The 16,569-nt window shown below is 42.0% G+C and overlaps 2 protein-coding genes across 4 annotated transcripts in view; one reads left to right on the forward strand and one right to left on the reverse strand.

The window, feature by feature from the left end:
- Window positions 1–15,461, forward strand: part of FNIP2 (folliculin interacting protein 2) — a 387,981-nt gene extending 372,520 nt beyond the window's left edge. For all 3 annotated transcript variants that reach the window (XM_086962360.1, XM_086962362.1, XM_086962359.1), the window contains one exon: window positions 12,048–15,461. In XM_086962360.1, the coding sequence (XP_086818486.1) occupies window positions 12,048–12,126 (79 nt within the window). In that variant the 3' untranslated portion in view covers window positions 12,127–15,461. The remainder of the gene's footprint in view (window positions 1–12,047) is intronic.
- Window positions 15,452–16,569, reverse strand: part of SPMIP2 (sperm microtubule inner protein 2) — a 354,778-nt gene continuing 353,660 nt past the window's right edge. The window contains exon 5 of the mRNA XM_086962363.1: window positions 15,452–15,890. The gene's annotated coding sequence lies outside the window, so the exon portion shown is untranslated. The remainder of the gene's footprint in view (window positions 15,891–16,569) is intronic.

Genomic DNA, 16,569 nt, shown 5'->3' on the forward strand with positions numbered 1-16,569 from the left:
CCACGAGTGGGAACTCAATCAACAAACTCTGGAGTTCATTTTCCTCCAGTGGGGCCATCCGCAGATAGATCTTTTTGCGACTATCACCAACAAGAAATGCCAACGCTTAGCAAGTCTTCATCCCCACAGAGAGTCGAGCGGAAATGCATTTTTGATCAGCTGGTTGAACGCATTCAGCTACGCTTTTCCTCAGTTTCCTAGGATTCCACGCTTGTTGCACAGGATGAGGCTTCAACCCTGTCAAGTCATCTTGATCGCACCCAAGTGGCCGAGGCGCCCATGGTTCCCGGACCTCCTCTTGTTCTCCCAGAGCGAGCCAATTCCGCTTCATCCGTTGCCTCACCTCCTCACGATGCAGCAGGGGCGGATTTGCCATCCGGATCCAGCATACCTCCAACTTCATGCCTGGAATCTGAGCACCATGAATTTGCGCGTTTGACCATCGACGCAGACTGTAGAAAGGTGTTAGCGCACACCGTGCTCCTTCCACCATTAAAACCTATCAGTTGAAGTGGAAGCGTTTCTGTGTCTGGTGCCACACCAAGGCCTTGGATCCGATGACCGCTAAGCCAGAACAGATTCTGCCTTTCTTCTTAACCCTTGCGAAGTCAGGACTTTCACACTCCACTCTGAAGGTCTTTCTAACGGCTCTATCCCGCTTCCATCATGATGGCTCTTCCTCGCTATATTCGTCTAGAATTATTAAACAGTTTTTCAAAGGTCTCTTCCGAATGTTTCCACCCATTCGACGTCCTCCGCCTACTTGGCGCTTAAACCTGGTCTTGTCTAGGCTCCTCCTTCCTCCTTTTGAACCCATCCATTCAGCAAGCTTAAAGTTCCTCACGTGGAAAGTTGCCCTATTGCTCGCCTTGACGTCATCTAGGCGTGTCAGTGACATTCAGGCATTCACAATTCAACCTCCTTTTCTCCAGTTCTCAAAGGAGGCTGTTACACTACGTACTAATCCTACATTTATTCCGAAAATTCCCAGTGATTTTCATCTCAATGAACCGGTCATTTTAAAGACTTTCTTTCCGGATCCACAAACTCCTGCGGAACGTATTACATTCCCTGGATATAAAACGTTGCCTCAAGTTTTATATTCAGCGCACTGCATCCTTCAGGAAATCTGATCAACTGTTTGTGGCCTATGGCCCGGTCTCTAAAGGACAACCTGTTACCAAACAAACTATTACTAGGTGGATTTCTTCCACTATTGCCTTTCGTCATCAGCGAGCTGGCAAGCCTCTTCCAGCTCCAGTACGTGCTCATTCAACTAGAGCTGTGTCAGCTTCTACTGCCCTTTTTGCGGGGGTACCTCTGCGACACATCTGCAGAGCTGCTACGTGGTCGAGCAGCCATACTTCTACGAAGCACTTCTGTCTGCAGTCAACAGATGCCACAGATGCAGCAGTAGGACAAGCGGTGCTGCGGAATCTTTTCCATTAAAGGTGAGCCTTTGTTGCTACCCGCCTCCTGTCATAAAGGTTATCTCTCTTTAATATGATATGTCTATTATATGCTTGAAGTTACTGTTACCTTTATAACTTATATGATGATTACTGCTTTCTACTCTTATTCAAGCATGTGAATCTATGAAAGACACCCCTAATACTGGAGAAGAACATAAGTTACTTACCTGTAAACTGTGGTTCTCCAGTATCGGTGTCTTTCATAGATTCACATGCGACCCTCCCATCCTCCCCTCAGAGGCTCTCTTCTCCTCAGGCACTTTGGTTACTCTGTGCTACGAAAATCTGAGGTCTTGGGCTTCTGAGGAGAAGGTTCTAGAGGGAACTACAGCCTGATTGACTGGAATTTGGACCAAAACATAATGACACTAATATGTTACCAAGTTGAGTTTTCTCCCTTAGGCTTTCTATGGACCTATTCAGTTCTATGGTACTTTTGAGTTTACTGTATTTTATATATATGTAAAAGTATTTTTATAATTATAATAATTTTACTTCTATATGCATATATTACTGCTATTTTATGTACCGTGGGACTCCCACTTCGACGACGGGGAATATTCAAGCATGTGAATCTATGAAAGACACCAATGCTGGAGAACCACAGTTTACAGGTAAGTAACTTATGTTCTTCTGTCTTCTTCAATATGATCACGTCAGCTCGTCACGTGATTGAATTTCAGGCAGTATCAGTGCAACCACCTTGGACCATCTTTTTCTGAACAAACTGGTGCTGAGGACATTGGTTGCCTTGTTACCAAAAGTTCTGACTTCTTTCCATGTTGAATAATCCATCACTCTACCGTTATTCTTTGCCTTTCCTCGCCTCTCGAAAGAGGAGGAAAGACTCCATTCACTTGACCACAAAAGGGCTTTAAGCGTATATATAGATCGTTTCAAGGATCATTGGGTGGATGATCAGCTTTTTGTGGGGTTTTCAAGGCAAACAATGGGAAGGCTGTGCAGAAGAGTACTCTCTTCTGGTAAATAGTCCATTGCATTAGCTTCTGCTATGCACTGGCCTAAAAGCAGCCTACAGAAGAACTGAGAGCCCATTCAATCAAGACTGAGGTTGCTAACACTGCTTTGGCATTCTGCATGTGCTGCGACCTGGGCGTTGCTGCACACGTTCATGAAGCACTACTGCCTTGACATCCAGGTCCAATAGAAAGGATATTTTGCCTGCTTGGTCCTGCTAGACATTTTGGTCTGAGTCCACTCCACATACCACGTACTGCTTTAATATCTCTTCTGAAGGTGCTGAATCTGCAGTTCGATATAGCTATCAGAAGAACAAGTTACTTACTTTCTGGTGGAAACTCTATCTAAATGCAATTTCTTGTCAGCTTCCGCCCTTTCCTTTCTCTGGAGTAGCGTGTTTTCTTTACCATTTCAAAAGGTCCCAGGTTAGAGATCTGCACACTGGTATTGATCATTGTTTTTTTGCTCCACGTCTGATGGCGCCAAAAGATTCAAGCAAGAAACTGGTCTAGATGCGCAGGGGTGACACTTAGATTTCAGGTCTGTGCGGAGCAACACTGTGCCACTTTGCAGCGCACAAGATTACAGCTGAAAAAGCTTTGGGATCCAGTTTTGCACCTGCGGAATATTCTAAAAGGGAGTAATCTGCGTTTATATAGAGTATTCACCAGATAGAGCGTTACTGAAGGTAAGTAACATTTTATCTGAGTCCACTCCACAGACTGTCCACCTGGGGAGGTACTGCTTATGTATTAATTCTAAGGTGAGAAATCTGTGATTTGAAGTTTTCCTTTAGTAATGCTCTTTCTGGTGGATACTCTGTCTAACCGCAGATTCCTCACTGCTCTCCCTCCAACTCATTCATTAAAGTGTTTACTTTCTTACATATAAAAAGGTCCCAATTTAGTATTTATCACACTGGTACCAACATCTGTTTACTCTTTGCAATTTAAGGTGCTGAAAGGGAAGCATAAGAAACTAACATCAGCATGCCATGGTTGTACTTAAATGAGGTGCAGCTCATTCAATGTCGTAGCAGTATGGAGCCAGTGAAGAGCCACACAGTATCATGTAGCATTGCACAAGAGCACTGCAGGACGAAATTTTCAGGATCCAATTTGGTGCCTTTTGAATTTTTAAGGTTAGGATCATTTAGATCGAGTATCTACCAGAAAGAGCGTTAGCAATGGTACTCAACTTGATTATCTGATCTCCACTTTCACATCACCTTCTTTGAGCTAGGCTTTGACTGTTTAATCAAATAATTAGTATCCTGCTTTAGTATTTACTCACCTCTTTGATATTGCTAAATGGCCCAAGTAAAGACCTGATGAGGATGTTGGGTGATCCAAGTACTCCGGGGAATTGCGGTGTACCCCATGAGAATTGCCAGAAAGGGACCTGAGAGGGTGGAAGAAACCATTTCGTAAGCATGCCTTAAATTATATAAACAACTGTGGAATTATCCTGACTGCCATTGTGCTGAATGGATTTTTTGAAAACTGATCTTCGAGGCATGTGAGCTGTAGATTACATGCTGTGAATACTCCTGCCATCTAGTGTTGGGTTCGGATGTTTGCATTTTGTTTCTCTTCGAAGAAGTCTTTTCCAGTCACGAGGTAGGTGACTCCTCCTCCTTTCGGTGATAGTGTACATGGGCATCGACTCCATTGTTAGATCGTTTTTTTCCGCCTTTGGGTTCAGACGTGAATTGCTGCGCTTCGGTTTGACACTGTTTCTTCGGTTTACCTCGGTGCGCAAAAAAACCCTCAATGGTATTGTTTTCGTTCGTGTATCCCATTCTCTGCACATCGTATTTACCTCTTTCGATCGGGAAGCTCGTGGAAGGCAGTCTGGCCTAGCCACGTCAGTCCGCCTCGCCGTCGATGGAACAGACTTCATTCAAATTCTGCCCTCTGTGCCACAAGAGGTTTCCGCGCATGACTCGCACGAAGTGTGCAACCACTGCTGGTCTCCGGAGCATAGAGAACAGGTCTGCGACACGTGCAAACCTTTCTGCTCCAAGAAAACGCTTCGCAATCGACAGGCTTGACAGGCTGAGCCAACATGCAAGTTCTATTCCAGACCTCCCCGGAGAGGATTCGCAACAAGAAGCCGGAGACGCCATGGGAGCCGAAGAACAGGATCCCATCTCCGACTACGGCTCCGAGGGGGACGTTGAAATCCCGCAAGAGCACCGTACCGTGAGTACAGATCCTCCCTTGCCCCAAAGTCCTCCTCAGTGTAAGAAGAAAGCTCCGGTCCAACCCCTGCCTCTGGGCCAAGGTCGGCACAGAGAACATGTTTCGGACGCCCGCCATCTGACTTGGCACCGAAACACACCCAAAAGCCTTCCGGCTCCGACCCGAGCTGCCCGAAAATGGGCTCCAATCGAAACCTTCGGGATCGAAGTCAAAGCCAGGCTCTGGCCCGCCTCCTTCGACGCCGAAATCATCAGGATCCAAAACCTCGCCAGCAAAGCCATCGGCACCAACAACAACCTTTCGATGCTCCACCTACCAAACCGGATCCGAAACAGACAGGTGTACATCCATCCAACATATCACCACAAAAGTGACCCTTGAAAGGAAACCTGACACAGGAGACCTACCACATTCCTTTAAAGAGGAAGAATGTCGGGACTAATCCTTCTCCTCCTCCCCTTCCATCTCCTTTTTCTCAGCCTTTAATCTGTAATAATTTCACCTGAACACTCACCACCACATTCACCTGAATTTCAATATAATGAGGATGAGGCTGGGGACAGTGCACCACTACTCCCAGACCCTTGGGCAGATTACAATACCGAGACTCCCACAGGAAATTATCCTGACCTATACCCTACCAAGCCCTCTCCACCGGAAGATAGCATAGCTAACGTAGAACTGCTGGGTAGAGCTGCCAACTATCATGGTGTACAGCTGCACAAAGAATCCCTTAAAGAGGATTTCCTTTTTGAAACCCTTAGCAGCACACAGAAGTCATCGCACACACTCCCCATGCTCAAGGGCATGATCAGGCTCGTTGATGACCTATTTAATACCCCGTCAGGGCCAGTATCCTTACCCGTAGGTTGGATAAAAAGTACAAGTCCGCACCATCTGACCCAGCGTACATAAAGGGACAATTACCATTGGACTCCCTAGTGGTGTCAAACGCATGTAAAAGGGCCAACTCTCAAACTACAGGCGATGCTCCACCCCGATAAAGAATTTAAGATTATTGACGCTTCGGGGGAAAGGGTAGCCTCTCAGGCAATCTTCTGGCGCATCTCTAACACGCAAGCGCTGCTCGCAAGGTATGACGGGGATCATTGGGAAGAGATGGAGCACTTGCTCCAATTTCTGCCAGATGAACATAAATCTAAAGCGCAAGACCTAGTGCGGGAGGGACAGCTCATTTCAAATAATGGAATCAGGTCCTCCCGAGATGCTGCTGACTCTGCTGCTAGAGCTGTAAACATCAGCGTACTTTTAAGAAGGCACACCTGGCTATGTATCTCAGGTTTCAAACCTGAGGTTCAGACTTCCATACAAAGTACGCCTCCTTGGCCCGGTGGTAGATTCCTCACTGGAAAAAATGAAGAAAGACTCTGAAGTAGCCAAATCCATGGGAGCCCTTCAACTACCACAAGCACGTGCTTCCTTTTGGCGCTCCTTCTACCGCGGAGGGTCCAAAAATATCTCCTCGGAGACCACCACAACGTACAAGTGCAACAACCAACCCTCTGCCTCTAAGGGTTACTTCAGAGGGGGTTACAGAGGCAACAAAGGTAGAGGTAGAGGCTCAAATACACGCACCTCCCCCTCCAACACAGAGCAGTGACATCGGCTGCATAGTCCCCCCCCCCCCCCCCCCCCCCGCGCCCCCCAACAACCATTTATCACCTGTTGGGCGACTTTCAGATTTTCTACCCATCTGGCAGTCCATAACAGACAAATGGGTACTGGAAATGAAACGTTCTGGTTACTGCCTGGAGTTCACCAACAGTCCTCCAAACATTCCCCCAAGGTCACACAAACTCTCACCGGATCACCTACACCTCCTCAAACAAGAGGTTCAGTCTCTCCTTCTAAAAGGGGCTATATAGACCGTTCCACCCTAACACCAAGGGTCTGGCTTGTACTCCTTTTCCTTCCTAATACCCAAAAAAGACGGTTCTCTCAGACCAATATTGGACCTCAGAGAACCAAATCTTTACATACAGTCAAGAAGTGCTACCACTTCTTCAAAAGGGCGACTTTCTGTCTACTGTAGACCTAGAGGACGCCTATTTCCATATTCCAATTTCTCAGATTTGTGATAGCGGGTCAACATTACCAGTTCAAGGTACTCCCGTTCGGAGTCACCACTGCTCCCAGAGTCTTCACAAAGTGTCTGGCGATAGTCCCTGCTTACCTGAGAAGACAACACATCCATGTCTTCCCCTACTTGGACGACTGGCTCATCAAAGCCAGTACGTATCCAAAATGTATCCAGCACACTCACAGAATAATTCAGTTACTACATCAACTGGGGTTTACAGTCACTGTGCTAAAATCACATCTCCAGCCTGCCAATACTCAAAACTACCTAGGAGCCACCTTAAATACTCAAAAAACTCTGCTGTTTCACAACGCAGCCAGAATTCATTCAGAATTCGCAACATTCAGGCTTTAGTTCTCCAGTTTCAATCCAATCACTCGCTTCCAGCTCGGGTGTATATACAACTACCGGGAATTATTGCATCTTGCATCACGATTGTTTCCCATGCCATGCTGCACATGGCTCCCTTTCTGGAATGCTCCGAGTCAGTGGAACCAATCACAGGGTCTGTTAACCGATCTAGGGCTCTTCGTAGACCCGGTTCCACAGACAGTCCTAACAGCAGACTCGTCCCTCACTGGCTGGTTTGCTCATCTTCAGTACCACACTGTGCAAGGCCTATGGAGCCAACAGCAAAAGTTGCTCCACATCAATCATTTAGAGCTGCTTGCAATCTTTCTAGCTCTCAAGGCATTTCAAACTCACCTGGTTGGCAAAGCTATCTTAGTTTTTACCGACAACATGACAGCCATGTGTTACATACAAAAACAGGGGGGACACACTCTCACTAACTGTCCCACTTGTCCCAAGACACCTGGCAGTGGGCCATTCACCACAAAATCTATATCCTAGCGGAAACCCTCCCAGGAGTGAATAACCACATTGCATACCTCCTCAGCAAACAGAGGCAGCAAATATACAAATGGGAACTTCACCCTCGGGTTCTCCTCCCATATTTCCAAAGTTGGGGAGTCCCTCAGATCGATCGGTTTGCCACACACCAAAATGCAAAATGCCAAAGCTTTGCCTCCAGGTACCCACTCCCTCTCTCCAAGGGCAATGCACTATGAACTGGTCAGTGATATTTGCCTACACTTTTCTGCCTCTCACACTCATTCCATTAGTGGTTTGGAAGCTCAGGCAAACATCCCTCACACTGATCCTAGAAGCTCCCACATGGGCCCGTCATCCATGGTTCACAACCCTGTTGGAGCTTTCTCTTGTCCCGTATAAAAAGCTGCACCTAGCATCCAGTCTCCTCACACAGCCATGGAGAAATCAGACACCCAGATCCCAAACAACTGTACCTCGCAATCTGGCTCCTGAAAACAAAGTTTGGTTATCTGAACCTTCCACCAGACTACATGAACATCATCAGGGAGGCCAGAAGGCCTACTGCAAGATCCTGTTACACAGCTAAATAGAAACGCTTTGTTATTTATTGCAATAACAATCACATCAACCCTCTTGATGCTTCCATAAAAAATATCATGTGCTATCTGTTACACTTGCAGCAGTTAGGATTGGCTAACACCTCCATCAGGCTACATCTCGCTGCAATAGTTGCATATCTACAAAATAGGCAACATTTATCGCTTTTCAGAGTGCCCGAAATTAAAGCTTTCATGGAAGGACTTAAGAGTCAAACCACCAAGACGTCCACCTGCCCCAGTGTGGAATCTTAACATAGTCCTCACAAGATTAATGGGGCCATCTTTTGAACACTTGTATAAATGCGAGCCACAGTTTCTCTCTTGGAAAATTGCTTTCCTTATTGCTATCACTTCACTGAGGAGAGTGCGTGAACTACAGGCACTAACCATAGATGAACCTTCTTTTTTCCTACTGCACAGAGACAAAGTGGTTCTTTGTACAAACCCCAAATTTCTACCTAAGATAGTATCTGAATTTCACATAAATCAGTCGGTAGAATTACCTGTATTCTTCCCTAAACCTGATTCTGTTGCAGAACGAGCTCTACACACTTTGGATGACAGAAGAGCAATTTTATATTACATCAAAAGATAAAAATCATTTTGTAAGACCAAACAACTTTTTGTTGCTTTTGCACCACCACACAAGGGCAATCCTATCTCCAAATCAGATATTGCAAGGGGGATTGTTAAATGCATTCAAACTTGTTATACAAAAGCAAAAAGAATTCTAACAGTACCCCCCTAGAGCACATTCCACTCACAAGTAAGGGGCTTCTATGGCTTTCTTACGGAACATTCCCATAGTTGACCTTTGCAAAGCTGCAACATGGTCTACACAGCACAAATTCAACGAACAATATTGTGTAGATGTGTTAGCGAGACAACAAGCTAATGTGGGCCAAGCAGTACTTAAAACACTATTTCAGACAACTCCAGTGACTACAGGTTAGCCACCACATTGGGAGAATACTGCTATATAGTCAATGCAAAGCATGTGATCTACGGGTCACATGCCTCAAACAGATAATGTTACTTACCTAGTAAGCATCTGTTCTTGCATGGACATCTCTATTCTACACTACTAACTCCATTCTCCCCCTCGGCGGGAAAACGATCTAACAATGGAGTCGATGCCCATGGGCACTATCACCGAAAGGAGGAGTCACTTACCTTGTGACTGGAAAAGACTTCTTCGAAGAAAAACAACTGCAAACATCAGGACCCAACACTAGATGGCAGGAGAATACAAAGCATGTGAATCTACAGCTATACATGCCAAGAACAGATGCTTACTGGGTAAGTAGCATTATCTATTTTGTTGGCTTTCACATTGAATTATATACTGAGGGTCAGATTGCATTTGGTAGGTATGCATCTCCAGTGAAGTGTGTGCACGGCTGACATTCTTTTGTTTAAATGGCCAAGATCTTTTGCCAGTTTTCAAATTCAACTGATCTTTCACACACTGAATGTCTTGTGCTTATTTTCATGTTTGTCTATGATTGGTTACATATTTTCTTACTGTTTGTGATTGCCTTAGATGTATTAAGTACAGTTCACTTTTCTGTATGTTTGTGTATTTTGGGTAGGTGTAAACATGATGCAGGACTTTTAGAGGAAGATGTATAGTAATTTTGTAAGTACTGGCAAGCTATCTGCCTTGGTCATGAATTGTTCCTGCTTTGGTAGTCCTGTAGTGCATTGTTTGTTTGCTACTGATGGTGTAAGCATCAGGATCACATGAGGTGGGTTGGGCATCTCAAAGTACATATATGGTTTGTGTCACAGCTGAGGTTATTGGTCTTTAAATCATGATCCTTTAACTAAAGGAGTAGGCTGATATACGTGAATGTTATTTTGGTTTAGTCTGCACAATGATAAGTACATGACTGATTTTTGCTTCCTCCCGCTCAATAGGGAAATTATCTTGATTTATCTTCCTCACTTATCAGCAGAGGAAATAAAGGAGTGGTAAATGCTCTGCTCTTCTGAGTGTGCTCTTCTGAGTGTTGAGTGTTCATGTAGGTCAGTTTGTCCGGTCACAGAACTTGATTCCAGTGTTGAGTATTATTCTCGTATAATTGTCAGAGTAGTAATTGGGTGAGACACAATATTGTACATCGTCTTCTGATTGTTAGTTGGGTGTATTCAGGAGCTATTGCTCGATAATGTTTTAGATGCTTATTGCCATTGTGTGTGTCACTATTAGGTACTTCTACCATTCTTCGTTCTTTTTTTAATTAGAACATGAAAATGTTATCTTATTGACCCCTTGGGTTTCTGTAGACTGATTTTGTTACTGATCTACTTAGTCTGGTATATCTCCAGTTTTCAGCAATGGTACTTAGTAATTTGAGGTGTGGGAATTTGCCCTTTTCTTTCAAGATTTATAGTTGTAGGTTGCATTTAGGTCTCAGTTGTTTTCCTTCTTTGCCGGCATTCTTCAAGAGCTGCATAGTTATCTCACTTTTTATTTAGGTTAGCGATTGGATCTCCAACATAATGATATATGCCGCAACCTCTGTGACCGTACCCATCCTTCACTGTGCCACTTACATTGGTCCTCTATATCATTTCGAGGCTTGACAAATCAGGTCAGAAATCTTTAGCTGACATGGTTTGCTACTGTTTTTTCCAGTTGAATTTCATGGTTTCAGGATGGGAGCATTAGTTTTGCTTGTCCTCTAGAGAAGGTAGGTATTCCACAACAGATTTGCATGAGAGGTAAGACGCATATGAAACCTAGTCATCTAATACCTGATGCATTTCAAATACTATTTGAAATGCAGAAGGGATTAGATTAATCTATTTCTGGCTACAATATATGGAAATCGCTAGCATGATGTACCAGGCGTGTTAAATTGTGCCTGTTACCATGTGTTTTATTGAAGGGCTCTTAGAGCCACAGTATGTGTAGGTGCATTAGAAGAGAAGTGACTTTGTTCTAGATTAAACATCCATTTACTAGTCTGATGGCAAGTTTGAAGACCAGGAAAAGGAGGTCTTCCGTGGCTGTACCTAGTGACCACTGTTCCTCGCGTCTGTAGTACTTTCTGAAACCAACCAGTCTGTGCAGTCACGTTGGTATCAGGTTATGGTCACCTACACTGTACTTGATTAGCCCAACAGGTACTTGGAAAAGATTTCTCACAATGTCTAAAACGGTTATGAGTTAGTAGTAGTAGTTGGCCAGATCAGCCCTTGAGGGTTCACCTCATTTTTGATATATTGTCTACTTTGCAGCTACGTTTGTACACTAGTGACAAGATGACCATCTACCACATGGAGACCTTCCTGGCCTTCAGGACCTAGTACCTTTTTCCTTCTAGTCTACATCCGATTTCCATTTGTATTGTTCAGGACAAGGAACATGTTTAATTGCAAAGTTGTTGTTGGTTTGAGTTCTAAATTGTGCTGTTATAGTTTTTGTGTTGTAGCCTGTGCATGCTACATGTCTTACACTGGGACCATGATATCTTACTCCGTTTCAGTATACATGACCTTCTGTCATAATCTAAACTGCATCCTCTACCCAGGTTTTATTCCTTCATTCCATTTCGCGCTAAACAAACCTCTCTATATTTTTTGATTTAGCTGTGGGGCAAGATTTTAGTTATATTGCTGTTGTGTTTCATTGACTTTGAAAGACACCTGATTGTGTGCTGACTCAGGCCCACGTGGTGGAAGCAAATAAGTGTTCTGAAGACGTTCTTATTTTTCAATTTAAAATGAGACCCGGAATACCTGAATTAGTAAGACTATGTTGATGGGGGTTCATTAAGTGTAGAGCTCCTGCCATCTATTTGACAGTTACTAACAATCATTGAAGCAAGAACATTATTTTTTCTTCCAGGATTGAATCGAACGACCTGCCTCTCCTGGCTGCTGTAGCCAGCACTCACTCTCCTTACGTCGCACAGATACTCCTATAAGCTAAGCTGTCTGGTTAGTTATCGCCTTGCTACAGGATGGACACGACAGTACGTGAAGATATTCTGAGCCAAAATGGAACCGCAATGCAGCAAATTATGGGGCATCGCCCCCTCTTTGTTCCAGTGGTTTGTTTTCAGGGTTCATAGCTTGAAGACTTGGTCAGTGAACTTGTTTACATGAAATGAGTCATACAGGTTTGACATGAAGTCATTTCTTTATTACAGTTCTTTTAAACTACTACACCAAAAAGAGGCAGAGGAGAATATTTAAGCAGTGACTTCAGACACTTTGAGGGCTTGCACATATGATGACAGGGTTGTGCCCCCCAAGCCATGAAACTAGGAACTACAAATGTCCTGCTCGCTTTACACTGCCCTTTCGGATAGTTTGGCCTGCCTCTTGAGTTAACTGTGTTGTACAGTATGTAGCATTCCGACACATAATGTCTCTTTAGCAGAGCTGGAGGATGGTTTGTTGAAGAAAAATAAGTCATAGGCATGGATCAACAAGCTTGGAATCAAACTGCTAAAAGTGTGCTCAAAGAAAACGAAGTAAAAAGAAGTGGAACCAGCCTCCTCACTTAATGATCAAGCATGAAAAAATATCTTGCCATTGGTTTTAATGATTGCGGCATACTTCTTAAAGGGATAAGTATTTATTTTGACAACAAATCTTACTTTTATGTATACTGGAAGTTTACATGTAATGTTGCACATACAATGATACATAACTGTGTCTTGTACAGTCAGTCCAGAAATGGGTCTAATCATAGGAGCAGATTATTTTGTGTTGCCTGCATTATTTTCTGACACACTACATAGCAAGAAATCGTATTGTTTATTATTATGTCACTGTGTTCTCAGAAAAGTCCACTTCCGTTATTATAAATGAAAGCAGATGGACAGCCTAAAGAAATTTCCTTAGGAAGCCCAATAACTTTTAGAATGTTGATAAAGCTTCTTTATTTGAAAATGTATTTTTCCTATAAACATTTCAAGTATAGGAGGTTGTAGTAGCACCGAATTGGACTTGTATGCATATAGTGAAATGCATATAGAATGGCCTTCAGGGGCTTTGTGAACTAGTTGACAAGTGTCTCTGTTGGTTCTGTAAAAACGGCCACAGCCTCCTGCATGTACAGTAGATGAGCTGCAACTTTGCACTATCACCTGTGCCTTTCTTTCTATCGAGGGCTTTCTGCTTTCATCAGGGAGGTTGGCTAACAGAAGGATTTGTCTTTGTAACCTGTGCCTCTCGCCCAAAACAATCATGTGTTGAGTTGAACACTACCAAAAGTGTTGACGCGCTTGCTAATCCCCAATAGGTTAGTAGTTTTCTGTGTCAAGATGGATCTTTGGTGGCATTTTCAAGATTAAGATGGGTCTTAATACCGAAAGCTGTCATCTCTTAAAATGAATTAGACCATCAGTTTCTTTCACATAGAATTATACCTTTTCTCAAGCATTCCCAGTTTGAGGAATAGAAACAAGTGCTAATTAAACATGCCGCACTGTGAAATTCACATTTATTTAGTCCCATATCTAGCATTCAACTGCACCTGTGAACTTGCGCTGCTTGTGCTGAGCATCTTTACAATAACCAAACTTCTTTATAATTCGGGTATGATTTTGTTTACAGTTGTTTTCAGCATGGTTGATATTTTGAAGCCACACACTGTAATTGTTGTGCAATGCTTTCCAGATATGTTTTTATGAAATGTTAATATAGATATGTGGACCAGGTCTTGTTCTAAGGATTGGTCAAGATGTTTCTTAAATTACTACCTCATTTAACAGGATCCACTTTACTAGTCTTTCGTTTGTTAAATGTTCAACCTTTTGCAGTATGTTGCTGTTGAAGAAATGAAGACTGTGCTTTTCGTTGTATAACTTGTGTAAAACAATTGGTGGGAACAGCAGTGTTTCTGTTGAGGCACATTTTTGTGAACTGCATAGCTTTTGTTGCAAAGAAGCACTAGATGTAGAACTGCCAATGAAATTAAAATGTTGCTTTCAAATTCTGTGAAAGATTACCTGTTTATATCTACATTAACAGTATTACGTGATTTTTGCAATGATTTGATGGGTTGTTTCTGATTTTTATTGAAAAAGCAAGAAAACTCACAAAACTTTTTCTGATGTGCCCAATAACATTCTGCAGAACTAGAAGGAAGGAACTATTTTGACCTTGTACCCAGTACCTTTATTTTGAGCAAACAGAATTAAATGAGCTCTTCTTTAAAATGAATGTGCAGTAGATGTTTTGTGAATTACTACACGTGTAACTCTTTTTTTTATTTTCAGTCTTATTTTTGGGAAATTATAAAGGATCCCTTTTACCAGCTTTCACAAAATATAATTTGTTGTGTTATAGTTCGCCCAGAGGTAATGATGTTTATCTGAAAGCAAGGACTGATCATAAAAATGATTGTTTTAAATTCTGATTGTAATGTGTTTCCAATCCATACATGCTTGTCCAAGTAATTTAACATGTACATTGACTCTACACTTAACAGCAATTGTAACTACCTAATGTGGACTATATATTCCTTATATACTCCTCCAAGGGATTGTGCAGACGATATAATATAGCAATATGTGTACTAAAATAGATGATTTGTTCGGAGTCCTTCTTTTAACCCAAAGTGAGCACTTGGTATTCGGCAAGATAACATCGGGATAGCGTTACATGAGAATCCTTTTTCCTTTAGGGACTCTATCCTACACTTACTTTTGTGGATCCATTTGAAAAGTATTTCAATGTTAAAGTTGCAATGATGATTCATTGGTAAATGATGAATGATATGTCCCAAGAATATAGTACTATTAGCTTATTTGATCAATTGTGCACAGGATATTGATCTAATAAACGTTTACACACTGGGAGTTCTCCGGCCGACATCTAGTAAGACAATGCCACACTTTCTTGGGTTTGTCACTTTTATCGCTGTCAATAGCAAGTGGCCACATAAAAAGGACAGGGGGAACCTTGGAGTTCCTGGGCAACAGAAAAGTATTGGAACACGATAACAGTAGGCAGTTACAAGTAGTTACATCCCATTTTCCATTAAATGGAGTATCCAATGTAGAATCCATTAACTGCTCAAAACTAGATGATTGCAAAACAAATATGCTTAAATCGGATTTATACTGTTTTAAATCACTCTTGTAATTCTTTAATGATGGAGGAACATTGAGACAAGCTGTGTTACTATTTAATAAAGTCAGTTCACTTCTTATAGTTAATTGTTTATTTACATGGAGTTTGGTGCAATAAAGTTTTCAATACAATTTACATGCCTCTGTTTTTAATAAAGTTGCAGTTTTGCATACAATTCTATATTTCATCTTTTTTGTGAAACTGATGTGTTGACTCGGCTTTTCTGAAAAAGAACAAATGGCTGTGTATACAAACATGTTCTAAAGGATTATTACCGTTCCAGGTTGCTGGCAATTTGCTGAGAAAGTTTGCTGAGACAGAAACTATAGTTCTGAATTTAAAAGTTACATTTCCTTTACTTTTTTCTGGGACTTTGTTACAAAAGTTTGATCAGAAAAAAAAATATTCTGAATATAAAAGTATTATGTTGTATCCAGTTTCCTGTGAATTGAGGCAGTTTGCCGACAGCTGAGTAACTATATTTGTCAAAAATTCATCAAATGTTAGTTTCACTAGAGGCACTGGTTGGTACCATTTACTCCATCAAACTAGCCGATATATACTTGTTCTTCTCAGCAGTGTGGTACTGAACATTTTGGCTGCCCTATAAAAACAGAACGAGATTTATTAAAGTGCGGTAAAATACTATATCTAACTATACTATTTGTACTCTAGTGCAGCGGTTCTTAACCTGTGGTCTGGGGGTCCAATATTCCTACTCCGTAGGTCTGCAAAAGGTTAAAAAATGTTTTATATATATTAACCGATTAATAAAATGTATGTAGATAAAGGAGCAAACATTTGTATGTGTTTGATGAATGCATGTTTCTGTAATTTAGTATACTGTTTTGAGGTTCACATCATGGAAATTGCTAAGGACAGTGTCCAAGATTTCCAATAATTACTCAGTGGACGTACCAGATTCCAGTAATTAAGTGGGGGGTCCACAGATTTTAAAAAATTAAGAACCACTGCTCTAGCTTTTTTTAACAAAGCATACTTTATTTCAGTGCAAAATCAAAATGCATCTGTTTCAGAATTTAAGTGCATATAATGTTCTAATGTGAATGCCACTTGAACTTAACATTTGAGTACATTTTCACTGTTGAAAATTGTACATCTAAAAAGAACACATCACATTCTATTAAAATTTATTTTTTAATAAGTTTATTAGTTTTAATACAGGCACTTAATACTCAAATCCATCACAAGACTTCACAGAGAATCTGTTAAACATTGCTAGTAGTTACCCCCATTCAACCTAATTCACCCCTTGGCTCACC

Source organism: Lissotriton vulgaris, chromosome 3_1 (genome assembly GCF_964263255.1).
Source record: "Lissotriton vulgaris chromosome 3_1, aLisVul1.2, whole genome shotgun sequence".
NCBI classification, from domain to species: domain Eukaryota; kingdom Metazoa; phylum Chordata; class Amphibia; order Caudata; family Salamandridae; genus Lissotriton; species Lissotriton vulgaris.